This window comes from Ranitomeya variabilis, chromosome 6, assembly GCF_051348905.1.
Source record: "Ranitomeya variabilis isolate aRanVar5 chromosome 6, aRanVar5.hap1, whole genome shotgun sequence".
In the NCBI taxonomy this organism is placed as follows: Eukaryota; Metazoa; Chordata; class Amphibia; order Anura; family Dendrobatidae; genus Ranitomeya; species Ranitomeya variabilis.
Genome location: NC_135237.1, coordinates 249,038,187 through 249,057,181, shown reverse-complemented (window position 1 = coordinate 249,057,181; position 18,995 = coordinate 249,038,187). Strand labels below are relative to the sequence as shown.

Here is an 18,995-nt window from a genome sequence, read left to right as displayed (position 1 = left end):
TCTTGCAGATGTTGTCCTTGAAGGACCCCATGACCCCAGAGCTGCAATGCTGCAGTGCTAACCACTGAGCCACCGTGCTGTATATGCTGTATACAGCAATAAACAAATTTTCCTTTTTATTTCCTTTTCTGAAATGACAGCATGTATATTGACACATCAAGTTTTTGATTAGATTTATTTGGACAAGCTAATAAAATATTCCAATGATCCACGATACACATTAATTTTTGAAGATTTGATTATTATAAAAAACAGAGTGCCATCAATTTTGACCACAGCTATTTTTATAGAGACGTCTTTTGACCTTTTAGGCTATGTGCACATGTTGCGGATTTGTGTACGGATTTTTCCGCGCAGAATCTGAAAAATCCGCAGGTAAAACGGCCTACGTTTTACCTGGGGATTTACCGCGGTTTTGTGCGGTTTTCCCATGCATTTTTACACCTGTGGATTCCAATTATAGAGCAGATGTAAAACGTTGAGGAATCCGCACAAAGAATTGACATGCTGCAGAAAATAAACTGCATCGTTTCCACACGGTATTTTCCGCAGCATGTGCACTGCGGATTTGGTTTTCCATACGTTTACATGGTACTGTACAACGCATGGAAAACTGCTGCGAATCCGCAGGGCCAAATCCGCTGCGGATCAGCAGCCAAATCCTTAAAGTGTGCACATACCCTTAGACTAGATTCACATGTTTTAACTGTTGTGTGTTGTCAGATTTTTGCTAAATCATGACAAAATGACTAGTTTTGCTGCAATTTAGGAAAATGGAAGAAAGAATGCACAGCATCAATGAGTAACAATGTGTGATCACAGCCCCATGCTTATCCTTGGTTTTATGGAGTTTCCTCTACCCTCAAAGAAATTATCATATATTAATCACGGAAATCTCTGGACAGGCAGTATGGAGGGAGGTGCAATACAGTAGAACTATCCCTGCTATGAGAGGAGAGCTGACAGTAGGGTTTGTAATGTAACTCGGCAAAACTCAGATGTGCTGCCCATTCCCCCACAAGGCCTATATCTGAAAGGTGCAAGTCATCTGTGCTTTCAAATCATGCAGGAGATTAGATTACAAGATCAAGGCTGTATTCTTATATGTCACACTGTGGAACACTCTAAACTATTGTGGGGGCATGTTCATCTTTCCTTTAAGTGTTGCTGCCTGCTCATGACTGGCCAGTATCAAACATGGGTGGATGAAGTCCATGACCTCAGGGAAAAAAAACTTATTAGGTGCCAAATACCTTGCTAATATCTTCTTATCGGAGAGGAAAAATAAACTTTAAAAAAAAAAGTGTTATTCTGCTCTGCAGCCACTATTACATTGCGTGCCCTGGTCAACATGAAAGAAATGGTGAAAAGTCCTCTTAAAGCCCAAAAGGACACATTTTTGTGTTTTAGGATTTTTTTTTATTCTTCTCTGTAAAATAATAATCTTTTTTCTTCCTGCATTCCAAAACCCATACCAAGATCATGTAATGAACCATACTCAATAAATGCATTATTAACAAAAACAAACAAACTAGAAACTTAAAAGAAACAAAAAATCTTACCTGGTAGTTCTGAATTTCAGGAGTATTTTTAGCACTTTAAGAAGAAAAAAAAAAGGAAGACATCATTTTTTTCCCCTCCATAAATTTTGCATTAATACATTTTTATTTATATTCACACATGGACATTACATTTTCTTACAATATTAAATGAAATTAACCCTATAAATCAATTAACACATTCAGATTACGCTCTCACAATGAGTGTTAGTGAGTTTTTGATGCAGATTTTTTGCACTACTTGGGTAAATTAGGTAACTTGCACTTTTTCATTGTGTTTTTAAGTATTCTCTTATGTCTGTCTTGTTTTTGTATGTCATGTTTTAAATTACCGTAAGCGGCTTTGTTTTGATACCTATTAATATTTGGGCTTGACTGTCAGAATATGGTTTTGTCATGTGTGGATTACATGCGTTATTAGTATATTTCTGCTGTGGAAAACCATTAAGAACTTACATGAACTTTTAACTGTGGATTCTCCGCATCTAATGCAATTTTATGTGGTAAATCTGTCAGGTCACCCCGTGCCCTCCAACCCACCAGCATTTATGTATTTATTGCTAAATTCTCTGTCTAAAGTTGATTCCAGGAAAAACAGGAGTTTTAAAAAATCCCAGTTGCAGATGTGAAAATTTCAAGTCTTCTATTTTTATTTTCACTTTGAATACAGATTGTGATAAGAAAAGAAAAAAAAAACATTGTCAAAAATTTTAAGACAATATATATATATAAATGGTCTTTTGACATTACTTATTCTCTAAGCATTTAGACTTCTGGCCATGAACAGGTTATGTGGATTTTATAGTGAGAAAACTTCCTAGCTATTAATTTCCAGTGGAACAAAGCTGTAAGAAAAACGCAATATTATGCAGGGTCCATGGGCTGTGAAGTTCAGGTTCAGAGACACGCAGCCAGTCCGTGTATCACGGTTTGTAATGGACTGCAAAATAAGGATGTGTGAATTAAGTTTTAGGTCACGATTAGGCGAACTGAATTAGTTACGAATATTGTCAATTGCCTGAAGTAACAAAGATATGACTAAACTGAATTCAACAGAATAAAGCCCCATACTCATGATATGGCTGTCAACCGAGCAATACCCCGGTTGATCTTCGGCCAACAAGGCCGATTCTCCTATACACAGGAGCACTCATTCGGCCAAGCGCTATGTTCTCTATGAGAAAGCCACAGTCTGCCACTACACTTTTGGGATGCATATGTTTTGATCGATTTTTCTTGCATTTTTGGGGGGAAGGGGTGTGTGGTACAGTGATTGAGGCCGGGCAACTCTTGTGAATAACTTTCTTTTTTGCTTTATGTTGTTTACTACATTGGTGAAATAATTTTATATTAACTTGACTTTTTTTTAGCCTCATTAGGGATTTTTAACCTGAATATGATCACTTGTTCTATATGCTGAAATACCAGAACATTGCTGTATATAAAGAAAATTATGGGCTTCACAAGAGCCAAGACAGCAGCCATGGGGCCTTCTGCAGGCCACTGTGGTGGTCACGGAATCTGATCTTGGATATCCAAAAACCGCATGCCATCTGGATCACAACCAATTAATTCCACAATTATCATTTAGGGGTTGAAAATCGGCAGACAAAGCTCTGGTCAACGCTTTAGTGGTGCTCCAAACACTTGCACCTGATGTGTGCTACATCACACATTGGTAACGAGTTAAAGGGAACTTGTTACATAAATTTGCCCCACATAAATGTCACTACTGTGTTATTCCTGTATTTTACAGTTTTACAGACTTTACACAACTTAATCCATCTATATATTTTGCCTTTTTAATTAAGTTCGCAAGACTAATTATTTAGTGGTGGGCTCCTACGAATAGTCACAAATGATAGTATTGTGGCAAGAGTAACATGTCAAGAAGCCTCGGAAGCCAGAAAGGTGTTCTGCATCTCTGCACACAAGCAGTGTGTAGATGAAGCAAGTACAAGTACACCCGGCAGCTCACATCCGGAGGGTGGGCTTTCAGCATCGTCGGGTTCAAATTCCTGAGAAGGAAAGTCGGGGTGTAAGTATTCTTTTCATTATCAGACTTGTAAATTGATTTTTTTTCAGGTTTGTATCTTTAAAACTGTATGAACCAAAAGAAAAGCAAATAGCAGCACCATCAGCTGGTTAAATCACCCACACCCGCTCGCTTAATGTCCTCTTTAGCGCAATGAAGCCCTTTATCGATGTCTGGTGCTCTAGCTTAGGAAAACTCCAATCGTGCATTCAAAAAAGTCATAAGAACAGCGAGCACTCACTATCCTCTAATGTCCAATCTTTATTATGGCATATTTTCAATAGCAGGTATGGTCAGGGAGAAATGTGTTTCCACAAGACGACAGCCGTTTCGCGCTCCTGCGCTTCCATGGGTCTTGAAAAACATCAGCCAGAAAGCATTGGTACTGAGATGTAGTCTGTGGTCCCCACCTGTAGAACCACTCCTTTATTGAGTGTGTCTTGATAATTGCCAAGAATTTCCATCTGTTGTCTATTCCATTTGCACAACAGCATGTGAAATTGATTGTCAAACAGTGTTGCTTACTAAGTGGACAGTTTGATTTCACAGAAGTTTGATTTACTTGGAGTTATATTCTGTTGTTTAAGTGTTACCTTTATTTTTTTTTGAGCAGTGTGAGGAGATGCGGGTTAAAAGTGGTACTGCTCCAAAGCTTTCGAAGTACAAATTCAATCACATGCTGTCTTTTCTGAAGCCTCGCTTGCTCAGTGAGTGAATCTTTTCTGTTGCCTGACTATTATATAAATGTTTTATTTTTTTTTAGTAATGCTTTTCTTTTACACACAGAACATGGAGAAGTACTATAGAACCTGGATCTTCCGCTGTTGGAGCGGCCCCTCATCGACCAGCCAACGAACTGTCCCAATCATCCCCCAGCGATGTAGCAACCAGGCAGGCTTCACAGGCTGGGAAACAGGCAGCCGGTCCATCAGGTTTTTCCCTCTCCCAGCCCTCTGCCACTGCTTTTGTTGGGACTTCTTCTCAGCGGCAGAGGGCCTGGGAGAGGTCAGTCATGCCTGAGTTTATTCACTTAAGCTCAGTCTTACAGGATGAGATGAAGGTGATTGGAGATAACTTGAGTGAACCCACTGTCCAGTCTAACACACTTTTCCACGATGTCCACAGACGCATTGACTGCCTGGAAGCTGACCTTCAGAGACCGGCGAGATGGTTTTTCTCAGCAATAGAGCGGGGCGTGTCGGAAAACCTTACACCTGAACTCCAGCTGAACGTCATGCAGGCCTACCAGGCTGGTTACAGCCAGGCATTACAGCAGCAGCAGTAGTCCCGAAGCTATCAGCCGCAGGCTGGATTTTACCAGCATCAAAAAGCACAGTATCACTGGCCTGTTCCCCTGGTTCACAGCTACACCACGCTCCAGAGTGCAGCACCCCTGCAGCAAGCAGCATCCACCTCGCTACAGAGTGCAGCACCACTGCAGCAAGAAGCATCCATCACGCTGCACAGTCCAGCACCATGCGCTGCTACAGAGGCCACTCTGCCAAACTCCCACTCATACTACAAAGAAACTCAGAAAGACTCCCACTAGTGACTTGGTGCCGCACCAGAAAATAAAGACCAGGAGCAAGAAATGTCAGTCAAAAATGGTCCTATCACCTCCACTCTCACCTCCCAATGTGTCTCTGTTGTCTAATATGTCACTACCTTCCCTTGGTTGTTCCCCTTCCAGTGTTTGCAACGCTGTCATGTGCATTCTCCCAGTGGTTCTCACCATGGATGGTTGTATCTTGGCACCTTCCAGGTTAAAAACGGTTTATCCCCCAGACATGGATTACGGCGCGGGACAGAACGACGGAGAGGTGAAGAATACTGTTTTTTATTTTTGTTTTATTACTGGAGATGAGAGATTCAGTGGAATTAGTCGTTAGGTGAGTATAACGGTGTTTGTTATTTTTACTTAAAAAAGGAAAAGTGCTTGTTTTATTTCAAATAACGGACTTTATTCTGGCTGTGTGTTTAATTACCATATAACTTTAGGATTAGTATTGGATAAGTGACTTATAGATGACTCTCCATTACTAATCTGTGGGATTTAGGTCACTGGACAATACATAGGTGACATCAACCCTACAAATATTAACCCCACTTGCCACCACTACAGGGCAAGTGGGAAGACCTGGGCAAAGCAACACAATTGGCGCACCTAATAGATGTGCCTTTTCTGGGCGGCTGCAGGCTGCTATTTTTACGATGGAGGATCAATATCCTTGGCCCCTTTCCAGCCTGAGAATACCAGCCCCCAGCTGTCTGCTATAGCAAGGCTGGTTGCCAAAAATGTGGGAAAAGCCACGCTATTATTAGAGGCAGCAGGTGTCAGCTGATGGGAGCAGTAGTTTCATCAGCCACCAATGACCGGAAGTAAACTTTATACGTCCGATCACAGCAGCACTATCACGCTGTCTTTTGATGATTTCACCGCCGATCAGAAGCAGTGTTTGCTGCGCTGTCATGCACATGGGACAAACACCCGGTGTTCGGACTTCCTGGTCCGTGTTCGGTGTTCGTGCTCAAACAGTAGGTGTTCGGTATGGATGCCGAACTTTACTGTTTGGGTGCACCAATCTCTTACCATAACTACGGATGCTGAAAATGTACGCAAACTGGAACGTTTCATAGAAATGGGTTCATGGTTCCAGAGACTCTTTCCACTACATTACTTCTGCGCTATTTCAAAGTTGGCTGGATTTTAGCTTCTTTAGAAAAATATATATTTTTCTGTACTTTTTTGCTTATATCTCTATATAGCATGCAAAAAGGATTTCATGAAGTTTCATAAATACATTTACAAATATATATTTCACAAATACCGCCCCAAAGGACAATGATTTCTGTAACCGGCACAGGTCACCATTTCTACTGAGCGTTTTGTAAAAAAAAAAAAAAAAAAAACTAACAAAGAAAACAACGATCCAACTGCTGGTCTATTCAACATAGTAACAAATATCTGAATAATAATAATGACCTTGTCACTCGGTCTGTCCACTATTTTTTTTTATTATGCTACAGAAACCGACTTGTGCTGTGGTTTTGAAATTTGCATTATGTCTCTTGCTGTAAGTACACATTTTATTTGCAGAATTCTCCCATAGACTTTAATGGCAATGAAAATCCACAGGTAAAAAAATGTATATGCATTCTTATTGCGTTTTTTTCTGCAGAAGAGCAACACCACCACATTTGCACATGACTATCAAAGTTTTATCAGAGCTAAGTAACAGGAAGTTTCCAATACAAGGCAGCTTTATTTTAACCCCTTCAATCCCAGAAGATTTTACGTTTTTTGATGGCTCGTGTTTTTGCGGGACTAGTTGTACTTTTGAACGACACCATTGGTTTTGCCATATAATGTACTGGGAATAAATTAAAAATGTAGTGAAACTGCAAAAAAAAGAGCAATTCCAAATTTATTTATTTTTTTACCATGTTCATTAAATGTTAAAACTAACGTGCCATTATGACTCGTAGATACCAAACATGTTTAGGTTATTTTTTTTATTTAAGAGGTGAAAATAAAAAAATCCAAAAGTTTGTAAAAAAAAAAAGTCGCCATTTTCCGAGACCCGTAGTGTCTCAATTTTCCGTGATCTGGGGTTGAGTGATGGCTTATTTTTTGCGTGCTTAGCTGACATTTTTATTGATACCATTTTGGTGCAAATACAGTAGATCGCAGACATGTACCGAAATAGTAGCGGGCTCTTCGACAAAGCCCGTTATCAAAGGGAGGGAGGCTGTTTTGAACAGGTGGTTTAGGAGCGACATGGGACGTGCTCTGGAGGAGGTGGTATCTATACTGACCACAGTTCCTGAGCTTAACAGCACTAGAAGTAGCTGTGGGATGTTCCTGTCACTCCCTAGACACCTCGTCACAGCCGGATGACTAACTACCCCTAAAGATAGAAACAGGAAAACTATCTTGCCTCAGAGAAAATCCCCAAAGGAAAGGCAGCCCCCCACAAATATTGACTGTGAGTGGAGAGGGAAATGACATACGCAGAATGAAATCAGAATGTAGCAAAGGAGGCCAGTCAAGCTAGATAGATAGAACAGGACAGAATACTGTGCGGTCAGTATTAAAAACTAGAAAAATCCACCACAGAGTTTACAAAAATCTCCACACCTGACTAAAGGTGTGGAGGGTAAATCTGCTTCCCAGAGCTTCCAGCTTAACTGATTAAATCCATACTGACAAGCTGGACTAGAAAAAACATAGAATGTGCTGAACGATTAAGTCCACAACAAGTGAACTGCAAAAGAACAAAGCAAGGACTTATCTTTGCTGAACTGGTCAGAATATCAGGGAAATCCAAGGAGAGATGTGACTCCAACCAGGAACCATTGACAACTGGCACAGGCTGAAGGATAAAACCAGGCTAAATAGCCGAGCCAGAAAGACAATCAGTGGAAGCAGCTGCTGACTACTAAATCCAAGGAGCAGCCGTACCACTTAAAACCACCGGAGGGAGCCCAAGAGCAGAATTCACAACAGTACCCCCCCCCCTTGAGGAGGGGTCACCGAACCCTCACCAGAGCCCCCAGGCCGATCAGGACGAGCCAAGTGAAAAGCACGAACCAAATCGGCGGCATGGACATCGGAGGCAACAACCCAAGAATTATCCTCCTGGCCATAACCCTTCCACTTCACAAGATACTGAAGCCTCCGCCTCGAAAATCGAGAATCCAAAATTTTCTCCACCACATATTCCAACTCCCCATCAACCAACACCGGGGCAGGAGGATCAACAGAGGGAACAACGGGCACCACATATCTCTGCAACAAAGATCTATGGAAAACATTATGGATGGCAAAAAAGGCTGGAAGGGCCAAACGAAAAGATACCGGATTGATAATCTCAGAAATCTTATAAGGACCGATAAACCGAGGCTTGAACTTAGGGGAAGAAACCTTCATAGGAACATGACGAGAAGATAACCAGACTAAATCCCCCACCCAAAGCCGGGGACCAACACACCGACGGCGGTTAGCAAAACGTTGAGCCTTTTCCTGAGACATCAAATTGTCTACCACATGAGTCCAAATCTGCTGTAACCTGTCCATCACAGAATCCACACCAGGACAATCAGAAGGCTCAACCTGCCCCGAAGAAAAACGAGGATGAAAACCAAAATTACAAAAGAAAGGCGAAACCAAAGTAGCCGAACTAGCCCGATTATTAAGGGCAAACTCAGCCAACGGCAAGAAAGCCACCCAATCATCCTGGTCAGCAGACACAAAGCATCTCAAATAGGTTTACAAGGTCTGATTAGTTCGCTCAGTTTGGCCATTTGTCTGAGGATGAAATGCCGAAGAAAAAGACAAATCAATGCCCATCCTAGCACAAAAGGACCGCCAAAACCTAGAAACAAACTGGGAACCTCTGTCAGACACAATATTCTCCGGAATGCCATGCAAACGAACCACATGCTGAAAAAACAATGGAACCAAATCAGAGAAGGAAGGCAATTTAGGCAAAGGTACCAAATGGACCAGCTTAGAGAACCGGTCACAAACCACCCAGATAACAGACATCTTCTGGGAAACAGGAAGAAATCCGAAATAAAATCCATGGAAATATGCGTCCAGGGCCTCTCAGGGACTGGCAAAGGCAAAAGCAACCCACTAGCGCGGGAACAGCAAGGCTTGGCCCGGGCACAAGTCCCACAGGACTGCACAAAAGAATGCACATCCCGCGACAAGGAAGGCCACCAAAAGGACCTCGCAACCAAATCTCTGGTACCAAAAATCCCAGGATGACCAGCCAACACCGAACAATGAACCTCAGAAATTACCTTACTTGTCCATCTATCAGGAACAAACAGCTTCCCCACTGGACAGCGGTCAGGTTTATCAGCCTGAAATTCCTGAAGCACCCGCCGTAAATCAGGGGAGATGGCAGAAAGAATCACCCCTTCCTTAAGAATGCCAACCGGCTCACGGACTCCAGGAGAATCAGGCAAAAAACTCCTAGAGAGGGCATCAGCCTTAACATTTTTAGATCCAGGAAGATACGAGACCACAAAATCAAAACGGGACAAAAACAGGGACCATCGAGCCTGTCTAGGGTTCAGCCGCTTGGCCGACTCGAGGTAAATCAGATTCTTATGATCGGTCAAGACCACAACGCGGTGCTTGGCTCCCTCAAACCAATGTCGCCACTCCTCAAATGCCCACTTCATAGCCAACAACTCCCGATTGCCGACATCATAATTGCGCTCCGCAGGCGAAAACTTTCTGGAAAAAAAGGCACACGGTTTCATCAAAGAACCATCAGAACTCCTCTGAGACAAAACGGCCCCTGCCCCAATCTCAGAAGCGTCAACCTCAACCTGAAAAGGAAGAGAAATATCCGGCTGACGCAACACAGGGGCAGAAGTAAATCGGCGTTTAAGCTCCTGAAAGGCCTCAACAGCCGCAGAGGACCAATTCGTCACATCAGCGCCTTTCTTCGTCAAATCGGTCAGGGGCTTAACCACACTGGAAAAGTTGGCAATGAAACGGCGATAAAAATTAGCAAAGCCCAAAAATTTCTGAAGGCTCTTCACAGATGTGGGTTGAATCCAGTCATGAATGGCTTGGACCTTAACAGGATCCATTTCTATAGACGAGGGAGAAAAAATAAAACCCAAAAAAGAGACCTTCTGAACTCCAAATAGGCACTTAGACCCCTTCACAAATAAAGCATTATCACGAAGGATCTGGAATACCATCCTGACCTGCTTCACATGAGACTCCCAATCATCGGAAAAAAAATCAAAATATCATCCAAATACACAATAATGAATTTATCAAGATAATTGCGGAAAATATCATGCATGAAGGACTGAAATACAGAAGGAGCATTAGAGAGCCCGAAAGGCATCACAAGGTATTCAAAATGGCCTTCGGGCGTATTAAATGCAGTTTTCCATTCGTCACCCTGTTTAATACGAAGATTATATGCCCCTCAAAGGTCAATCTTAGTAAACCATCTAGCCCCCTTAATCCGAGCAAATAAATCAGAAAGCAAAGGTAAAGGGTATTGGAATTTGACCGTGATCTTATTAAGAAGGCGATAATGAATACAGGGTCTCAAGGAGCCATCCTTCTTGGCAACAAAAAAGAATCCTGCTCCCAATGGTGACGAAGACGGCCGAATATGCCCCTTCTCCAAAGACTCCTTAACGTAACTCCGCATGGCGGCATGCTCTGGCACAGACAGATTGAAAAGTCGGCCCTTAGGGAACTTACAGCCAGGAATCAAGTTAATAGCACAATCACAGTCCCAATGCGGAGGAAGGGAACTGGACTTGGGCTCATCAAATACATCCTGGAAATCCGACCAAAACTCAGGAACTTCAGAAGAGGGGGAAGAGGAAATTGACATCAAAGGAACGTCACTATGTACCCCTTGACAACCCCAACTAGTCACAGACATAGATTTCCAATCCAGCACCGGATTATGTACCTGTAGCCATGGAAAACCCAGTACAACAACATCATGCAAATTATGCAACACCAGAAAACGGCAATCTTCCTGATGTGCTGGAGCCAGGTACATGGTCAGCTGAGTCCAATACTGAGGTTTATCCTTGGCCAACGGCGTAGCATCAATGCCCCTTAAAGGAATAGGGCTCTGCAAAGGCTGCAAGGAAAAACCACAGCGCCTGGTGAATTCCAAGTCCATTAAGTTCAGGGCAGCGCCTGAATCCACAAATGCCATAACAGAAAAGGACGATAATGAGCAAATCAGGGTCACAGATAAGAGAAATTTAGGCTGTACAGTACTGATGGTAACAGACCTAGCGACCTTCTTAGTAGGTTAGGGCAATCAGAAATAACATTAGCAGAATCACCACAGTAAAAACACAGCCTATTCTGGCGTCTGAATCCCTGCTGTTCTGCTCTAGTCAAAATCCTATCACATTGCATAGGCTCAGGACTCTGCTCAGAGGATACTGCCATATGGTGCACAACTTTGCGCTCGCGCAGGCGCCGATCAATCTGAATGGCTAGAGACATAGATTCGCTCAAACCAGCAGGCGTGAAGAACCCCACCATAACATCTTTAAGAGCTTCAGAAAGACCCTTTCTGAAAATTGCTGCCAGAGCCTCCTCATTCCATTTAGTGAGCACAGACCATTTTCTATATTTCTGGCAGTATAATTCTGCCGCTTCCTGACCCTGACACAGGGCCAACAAGGTCTTTTCTGCATGATCCACAGAATTAGGTTTGTCATACAATAATCCGAGCGCTTGAAAAAATGCGTCTACATTAAGCAATGCCGGATCCCCTGATTCAAGGGAGAATGCCCAGTCCTGAGGGTCACCACGCAGCAGAGAGATGACAATTTTAACCTGCTGAATGGGATCACCAGAGGAACGGGGTTTCAAGGCAAAAAACTATTTGCAGTTTTTTTTAACGTTCAAAAACTTGGATCTGTCCCCAAAAAACAAATCAGGAGTTGGAATTCTAGGCTCTAGGGCCGGAGTCTGGACAACATAATCTTGGATACACTGTACTCTTGCAGCAAGTTGATCCACACGAGAAAACAAACCCTGAACATCCATGCCAGCGCCAAAATCCTGAACCACCCAGAGATTAAGAGGAAAAAAAAGACAACAGACTGCAGAAAAAAAAATGGCTCAGAACTTCTTTTCCCTTCTTTTGAGATGCATTTAATTCGTTTTTGGCCAGTTGTACTGTTATGAACAGGTGGTTTAGGAGCGACATGGGACGTGCTCTGGAGGAGGTGGTATCTATACTGACCGCAGTTCCTGAGCTTAACACAACACTAGAAGCAGCCGTGCGATGTTCCTGTCACTCCCTAGACACCTCGTCACAGCCGGAGGACTAACTACCCCTAAAGATAGAAACAGGAAAGCTATCTTGCCTCAGAGAAAATCTTTAAAGGATAGAACAGCCCCCCACAAATATTGACTGTGAGTGGAGAGAGAAATGACATACGCAGAATGAAACCAGGATGTAGCAAAGGAGGCCAGTCTAGCTAGATAGATAGAACAGGACAGAATACTGTGCGGTCAGTATTAAAAACTAGAAAAATCCACCACAGAGTTTACAAAAATCTCCACACCTGACTAAAGGTGTGGAGGGTAAATCTGCTTCCCAGAGCTTCCAGCTTAACTGAATAAATCCATACCGACAAGCTGGACTAGAAAGTGCAGAACGATTAAGTCCACAACAAGTGGACTGCAAAAGAACAAAGCAAGGACTTATCTTTGCTGAACTGGTCAGAATATCAGGGAAATCCAAGGAGAGATGTGACTCCAACCAGGAACCATTGACAACTGGCACAGGCTGAAGGATAAAACCAGGCTAAATAGCCGAGCCAGAATAGACGATCAGTGGAAGCAGCTGCTGACTGCTAAATCCAAGGAGCAGCCGTTCCACTTACAACCACCGGAGGGAGCCCAAGAGCAGAATTCACAACAGGAGGCGACCTTGGACGTAACTATATGTTCAAGGTTGTAAAGGGGTGAGGAGATAAAAAATTTGGGGGGAGATTTGTAAGTAAAAAAATAAATTTGTTTATGTCACCATTTCACAGGCTGCAACTGGCACAGAGATTCAGCTGAGTCTTGGCTCACTCATATCCATATAAGTCTATGGATGTGAGTGACAACGCACAGCACTCACAAGAGTATGAATGAACTCCATGTTCCTCTGTACATCCCTCAGTCTGTCATTGTTCCTTTGTTCACTGTAATTCATATACGGTATGTATTTTGTATGTAAACCCTCTTCACATGGACACCACCATGGAATAAAAAGGTTCTTTAAAAATAAATAATTTGAACAATCTTTTTTGATCACCTAAAAATTATCATTTTTCAAGGTTATGTCAATTCGACTAAAAAGGCATCAGCTAATCATTAAAAGTTTTTTTTCTGAGTTAAACGTAAAGGGGTTATCAGGTCCAAATTGATAACTCTGCACTCTGAATCCCCCCCAGTGCACGCACTGTGCGCCGCGGTAATTCACTGGTTTCTGAGATGGGACCGGAGGGTATGTATGCGTTATACTTACTCCCGGCCAGAGCCTGTCTAGTGGGAGTGGCATCATGCCATACACTTGTATTGAGCAAGGCTGCGCCTCCACTAGTGATACGGCAGTCCACTGGGTGTGGCTGACTGGAGTGTATGGGGCCCAGCTGCGCCCACTGGCCGGCAGTATGAATAACACATACACACCTTTTTGATTATGCTAGTTTCTCCACCTTTCCTCCTGTCGCCTTCGTTAAGCTGAAATTTCTGTAGTCACTGACTGCAGATTGCCTTAATCCTAAATGTATCATGTGTACACTGTCAGTATTCCCTTCTGTTGCCTACTCCAGCAGTTGTCACATGACCGCCAGATTCCAAATTGCATTTCAGTGGTCACATGTCAACTTGCAATGTTTCCTGCTTCACAGAATGTGACCTCCATTATGCAATGTGCATATGAGAGGTCAAGAGACAACTGCTGAGACAGGCTACAGAAGAGAATCCTGACAATATGGACAAGACAGACTGTCAAGATTCGGCAATCTGCAGCCTTAATCTCTACTTGACTGCAGAATGCCGGATCCTGACCATGCGCCATGTGAACATTGTTAGGATTCCCTTGTGTTGCTCCTTGAGCAGTTGACAGATGATTGCTCATATATGAATTGCAAATTGACTCAAATTCTATTGAGAGAAGAAAGGGAAAATTTGTATGCTGGCAGTCATGTTCCAGTTTGCAATCACATATGACTGCTCACGTGACAGCCGCTTGCATGGGCAACAAAGGGGAATCCTGACAGTGTTCAGTGAGTGCTGTATGTCCACTGTTAGGATTTCATTTTAGTTCCTGCTCAAACAATAGTCACGATACATCTGTTAGGTGATATGCATTCTGGCAGTCACATGCCGCCTATTCCTGTATGCAAATCACAAAGGATCAGTCACGTGAAGACAGCAGAATGTGCATATGGCATACTCTTAGGATTTGGCAATCTGCAGGAGACTGACTGCAGCAATTTAAGTTTAACCTGGAAAACCCGTTTTACAAAGTAGACCAGAAGGAAAAGGATATAGAGGAGGAAAAGAGGGGAAACAAGCAAAATCAAAACCTTTTGAAAACATTTAAACATATAAATATGAATAATATAAGATATAAGATTAATTTTTTCACATGCAGGATATGCATATCTTTCTCTAGTAATGTATGTACAATGACATCGCTCAAGTCAAAAACCCAATTCATAACAGCCATTTTAATGTTCAGCAGACCTACTACATGAAGAATTACCCTCTGCCCATAACACTTATCTTTAATACCTTCAAAAGGAATCTATTTAGCAGATCTTACAGATTTTAAGCATGGCATTAGTACTTTATGTGGCTTAAAATGACCACCATGCTATCATCAATGTACAAGCCAGCACATTTCACTTTACTTATCAGCCATAATGCTGCCCTAAGGCATAGAGAAATATGCTACTCACACTGTTAAACTAAAGCCCCCAGTAACCCAGAAAATACAGAGCACATATGGTCCTTTTAAATCCAATAGAGAAAAGTCACATCTGTCCTGTACTATTCCCAGACAGAAATATTTTTTTCTCCATCTCGCTTCACTCTCATAAAATTGTGATAAAAATATTGGACAAGCTCTGCCACAGAATTGGACGGGATAGACTCTTCCTTCATCTACTATTAAAAGGATTTTTTGCTTATCTAATGGCTTATTTCACAGATGCCAATGTTTATCATATAGATTAAAAAAAAATCATTTCTGCAAATTACAGCATTATAAAGTTGTTTATGAGAGCAGTCACCATCATATACACCAGCACAGTTGTGATTTGGTGGTCACACAAGCGCAGTACACCTTTACCTTCATCTTTGCGGAGTACAAATTTGTTCTTCCGTACAAGCACAGACGCCCTAGTGCATTTCTATCAAACAAAGCGTGCAAAGAGCTGCCGAGTATTATGGCTGAGGGGCATCATGTCAATGGGATGAATGGCCCTAGATACACAACTGGCCGGCAGGGGACATACATTGCGTCCAAAGCGCTAAGAATTCCTGATCGTCTGCATATACACTGAAACAATTCTGTCTTGTCAGTAATAGTATATTAACACAAGCAAATGACCAGCAAATATATATTATAGAAATTATTTATGTTCATATACAGATAAATACTACTATCTACAGAAGGAAGACATCAGCTGTTAAGCAAATCTACTCTTACCTCCATTTTTTAACCATGAGTCAATTAAAGTTACAGTATATTACATAAAGAAAACGTAGTAGCAACGTACCTGAGTTGAGGAGCCTTCATCACTGGGTTGCTAGCTACAGTCAAAAAGAAAAATAGATGTTACTTCTCATATACTGTACATTACAGTGAATATTTTTCAAAATAATGACAACTTTATGGAATGGGTTTTCTGGAACTATAGCTTATCCTGGGATGTTGGGGCATAATAAAAAAAGGTGTAAATCTATCTTAAATGACATTTTACCTTAAACCACTATTTAAGAAAAAAAGAAAAACACAAAATCTTAAACAGAAAGGTAAACTTATTGAGGTCCATGATACAACAGCAGAAGAGCAGGGTCAAAAAATAGATTTTGGCCTCAACAGAAACATCATTAAAATGTGGTGGCCATCACTTTTCTGGCACTCAAAGCAAATTGATTTTTTTTGTGGGAAACTGACCAGTCAGGCATGTCCTCTGTAATACAAGAATAGCTGGAGTCCACTAAAATACAAATAGCTCCTTCAGAAAGCGGTCCTTACTCCTGCAAGGTGGTCTCGAGCAGGGGACCCCACTACTCTGATGTCATAATGATGTCCATAGAGCATATGAAAATGAGTTGTCTTCATGAAATACCCTTTATTGAAGAGACTTCTCAGTAAACAATAAAAAAATAAAATAATGTGGCATCAAATATTGTTTTAAAAAAAAGGGGATAAATTTAATAACCACTTCAAGACGCAGCCCTTTTTTGTTTTTGCATTTTCGTTTATCGCTCCCCTCCTTCCCAGAGCTATAACTTTTTTATTATTCCGTCAATATGGCCATGTGAGGGCTTATTTTTTGCGGGAGGAGTTGTACTTTTGAATGACACCATTGGTTTTACCATGTCTTGTACTAGAAAACAGGAAAGAAATTCCAAGTGTGGAGAAATTGCAAAAAAGTGCAATCCCACACTTGTTTTTTGTTTGGCTTTTTTGCTATGTTCAATAAATGCTACAACTGACCTGCCGCTATAATTTTCCAGGTCATTACGAGTTCATAGACACCAAACATGTCTAGGTTATTTTTTAATTAAGTGGTGAAAAAAAATTCCAAACTTTGCTAAAAAATTTTTTAAAAAAATTGTGCAATTTTCCGATACCCGTAGCGGCTCCATTTTTCGTGATCTGGGGTTGGGTGAGGGCTTACTGTTTGCGTGCCGAGCTGGCGTTTTTAATGATACCACATTTGTGCAGATATGTTCTTTTTATCGCCCGTTACTGCATTTTAATGAAATGTAGTGGCGACCAAAAAAACGTAATTCTGGCGTTTGGAATTTTTTTCTCACTACGCCATTTAACGATCAGGTTAATGCCTTTTTTTATTGATAGATCGGGCGATTCTGAACGCGGCATAACAAATATGTGTATGTTTGATATTTTTTTATTGTTTTATTTTGAATGGGGCGAAAGAGGGGTGATTTAAACTTTTATACTTTTTTTTAATTTTTTCATATTTTTTTTTAAACTTTTTTTTACTTTTGCGATGCTTCAATAGCCTCCATGGGAGGCTAGAAGCTGGCATAGCCTGATCGGCTCTGCTACATAGGGGTGATCCTCAGACCGCCCCTATGTAGTAGAATTACAGGCTTGCTATGAGCGCCAACCACAGGTCAAGGAGACCTCTGGTTGTTATGCCAATGCATCGCTGACCCCCAATCATGTGACGGGGTCAGCAATGCGTGCATTTCCGGCCCGATGGCTGGAAGCGGTAGTTAAATGACAGCGGCATTTAACTAGTTAATAGCGGTGGGTGGATCGCTATTCCACCTGCTGCTATTGCACGCACATGTCAGCTGCACAAAACAGCTGACATGTCGCGACTTTGATGTGGGCTGACCGCCGGAGCCCACATCAAAGGGGGAGACTCGACATGAGCAGAACTAGTACGGCGCATGTCGTGAAGGGGCACGCCTGTTTAGTACGCCAGTCTTAATGATGGGTGTGGGGGGATAAGAAGCACCTAATTTATTAAGAGGCACTTTGCCACATAATGAATTAGGAACATCTCAAAACTGGCATGTGCTTCCAGAAATGCCCACTTTGGCAGACCTGGTACAAACTGTGGTCAAAACGCAAAAAATTGCAAAATGGCTAAGCAGCTTTGAGACGCGCAAAAGTTTTGTGACTTTTAAAGTGTTATACTCCAGCAATCTGGCAAAAACTCTGATGAATAAAAGACAAACGCTACACTTATGAAAAATATATAACATAACATATCATTTCACACTGTATGTTCAACTAAAGAGTCCTCGCTGTCTCCAACGCCACGTTTTGTAGGAACGTCTGGGTTCCTGAGGAATATCCTTAGAAAGGAGTAACATGTGAATGGTGGGCATTTGACCTCTGAACTATCACTTGTTAACATAAAGAAAGGGCAGTGGCACTCCAATAAGCAGTGAATACTGCTATATCCAGCAACTACATATGTAATGTATGTACATAATATATGCCAAGTACTGCAACTCCGCCACTACGCCTGGATAAACATTCATCGGACAGCTGCACTCCATTCTTTCTGGTCACTGGTGGGGGGTCTCTGAAGATTGAACATCTACTTATCAGAAAGGGAAGTACTCCCATGAAAAATGGGAATGAAGGGTAAAAATTAAGTGCATGTGATATATATCTACTGATCGCTGCCTTCTCTAATTATCAACACCAGTCTGGTCCTTTTCTACACCACACAATCGCCAATGGGACTAGCTGGGTCTATGCAACCCTATAAGAACCTCGATATGAATATTATTGACAACACAGAACACACTGAATGATCCAGCTCATCTCATTGGTGGTTACATGGTGTAGGGGAGGACCAGATTCCAATGAATGGAGAAAAAAGCCATCAGTTTGTGTACCAACATCTGCACTGTGTACACCACAAATACCCAAAAAAGTGAAAACAAAACATTTTAATCAAAAGGTTTCTGTAAACATTTGTATTGTTTACGTGTGTGTGAGAATGTAATGTAGTGTCAGTGTATTAATATACTCACATACCGCTGCTTTCTCCAGGATCCAGTGATGGTCTTCTGCTCTTCTGAATGACGTCACCTCTCTGCTGTCTCCTCCGGGTCATGCTGCGCTCTGCGTCACCCGGGAATGGCTTGGAGT

General features: G+C 41.9%; 1 protein-coding gene across 3 annotated transcripts in view; it reads right to left on the bottom strand.

The window, feature by feature from the left end:
* EPB41L4B (erythrocyte membrane protein band 4.1 like 4B) overlaps positions 1-18,995 on the bottom strand; it is a 1,243,532-nt gene that overhangs the window by 937,917 nt on the left and 286,620 nt on the right. For all 3 annotated transcript variants that reach the window (XM_077269579.1, XM_077269578.1, XM_077269580.1), the window contains 2 exons: positions 15,901-15,934; positions 1,563-1,596 (listed from right to left, as the gene is read on the bottom strand). In XM_077269579.1, coding sequence (XP_077125694.1) covers positions 1,563-1,596; positions 15,901-15,934 — 68 coding nt within the window. The remainder of the gene's footprint in view (positions 1-1,562; positions 1,597-15,900; positions 15,935-18,995) is intronic.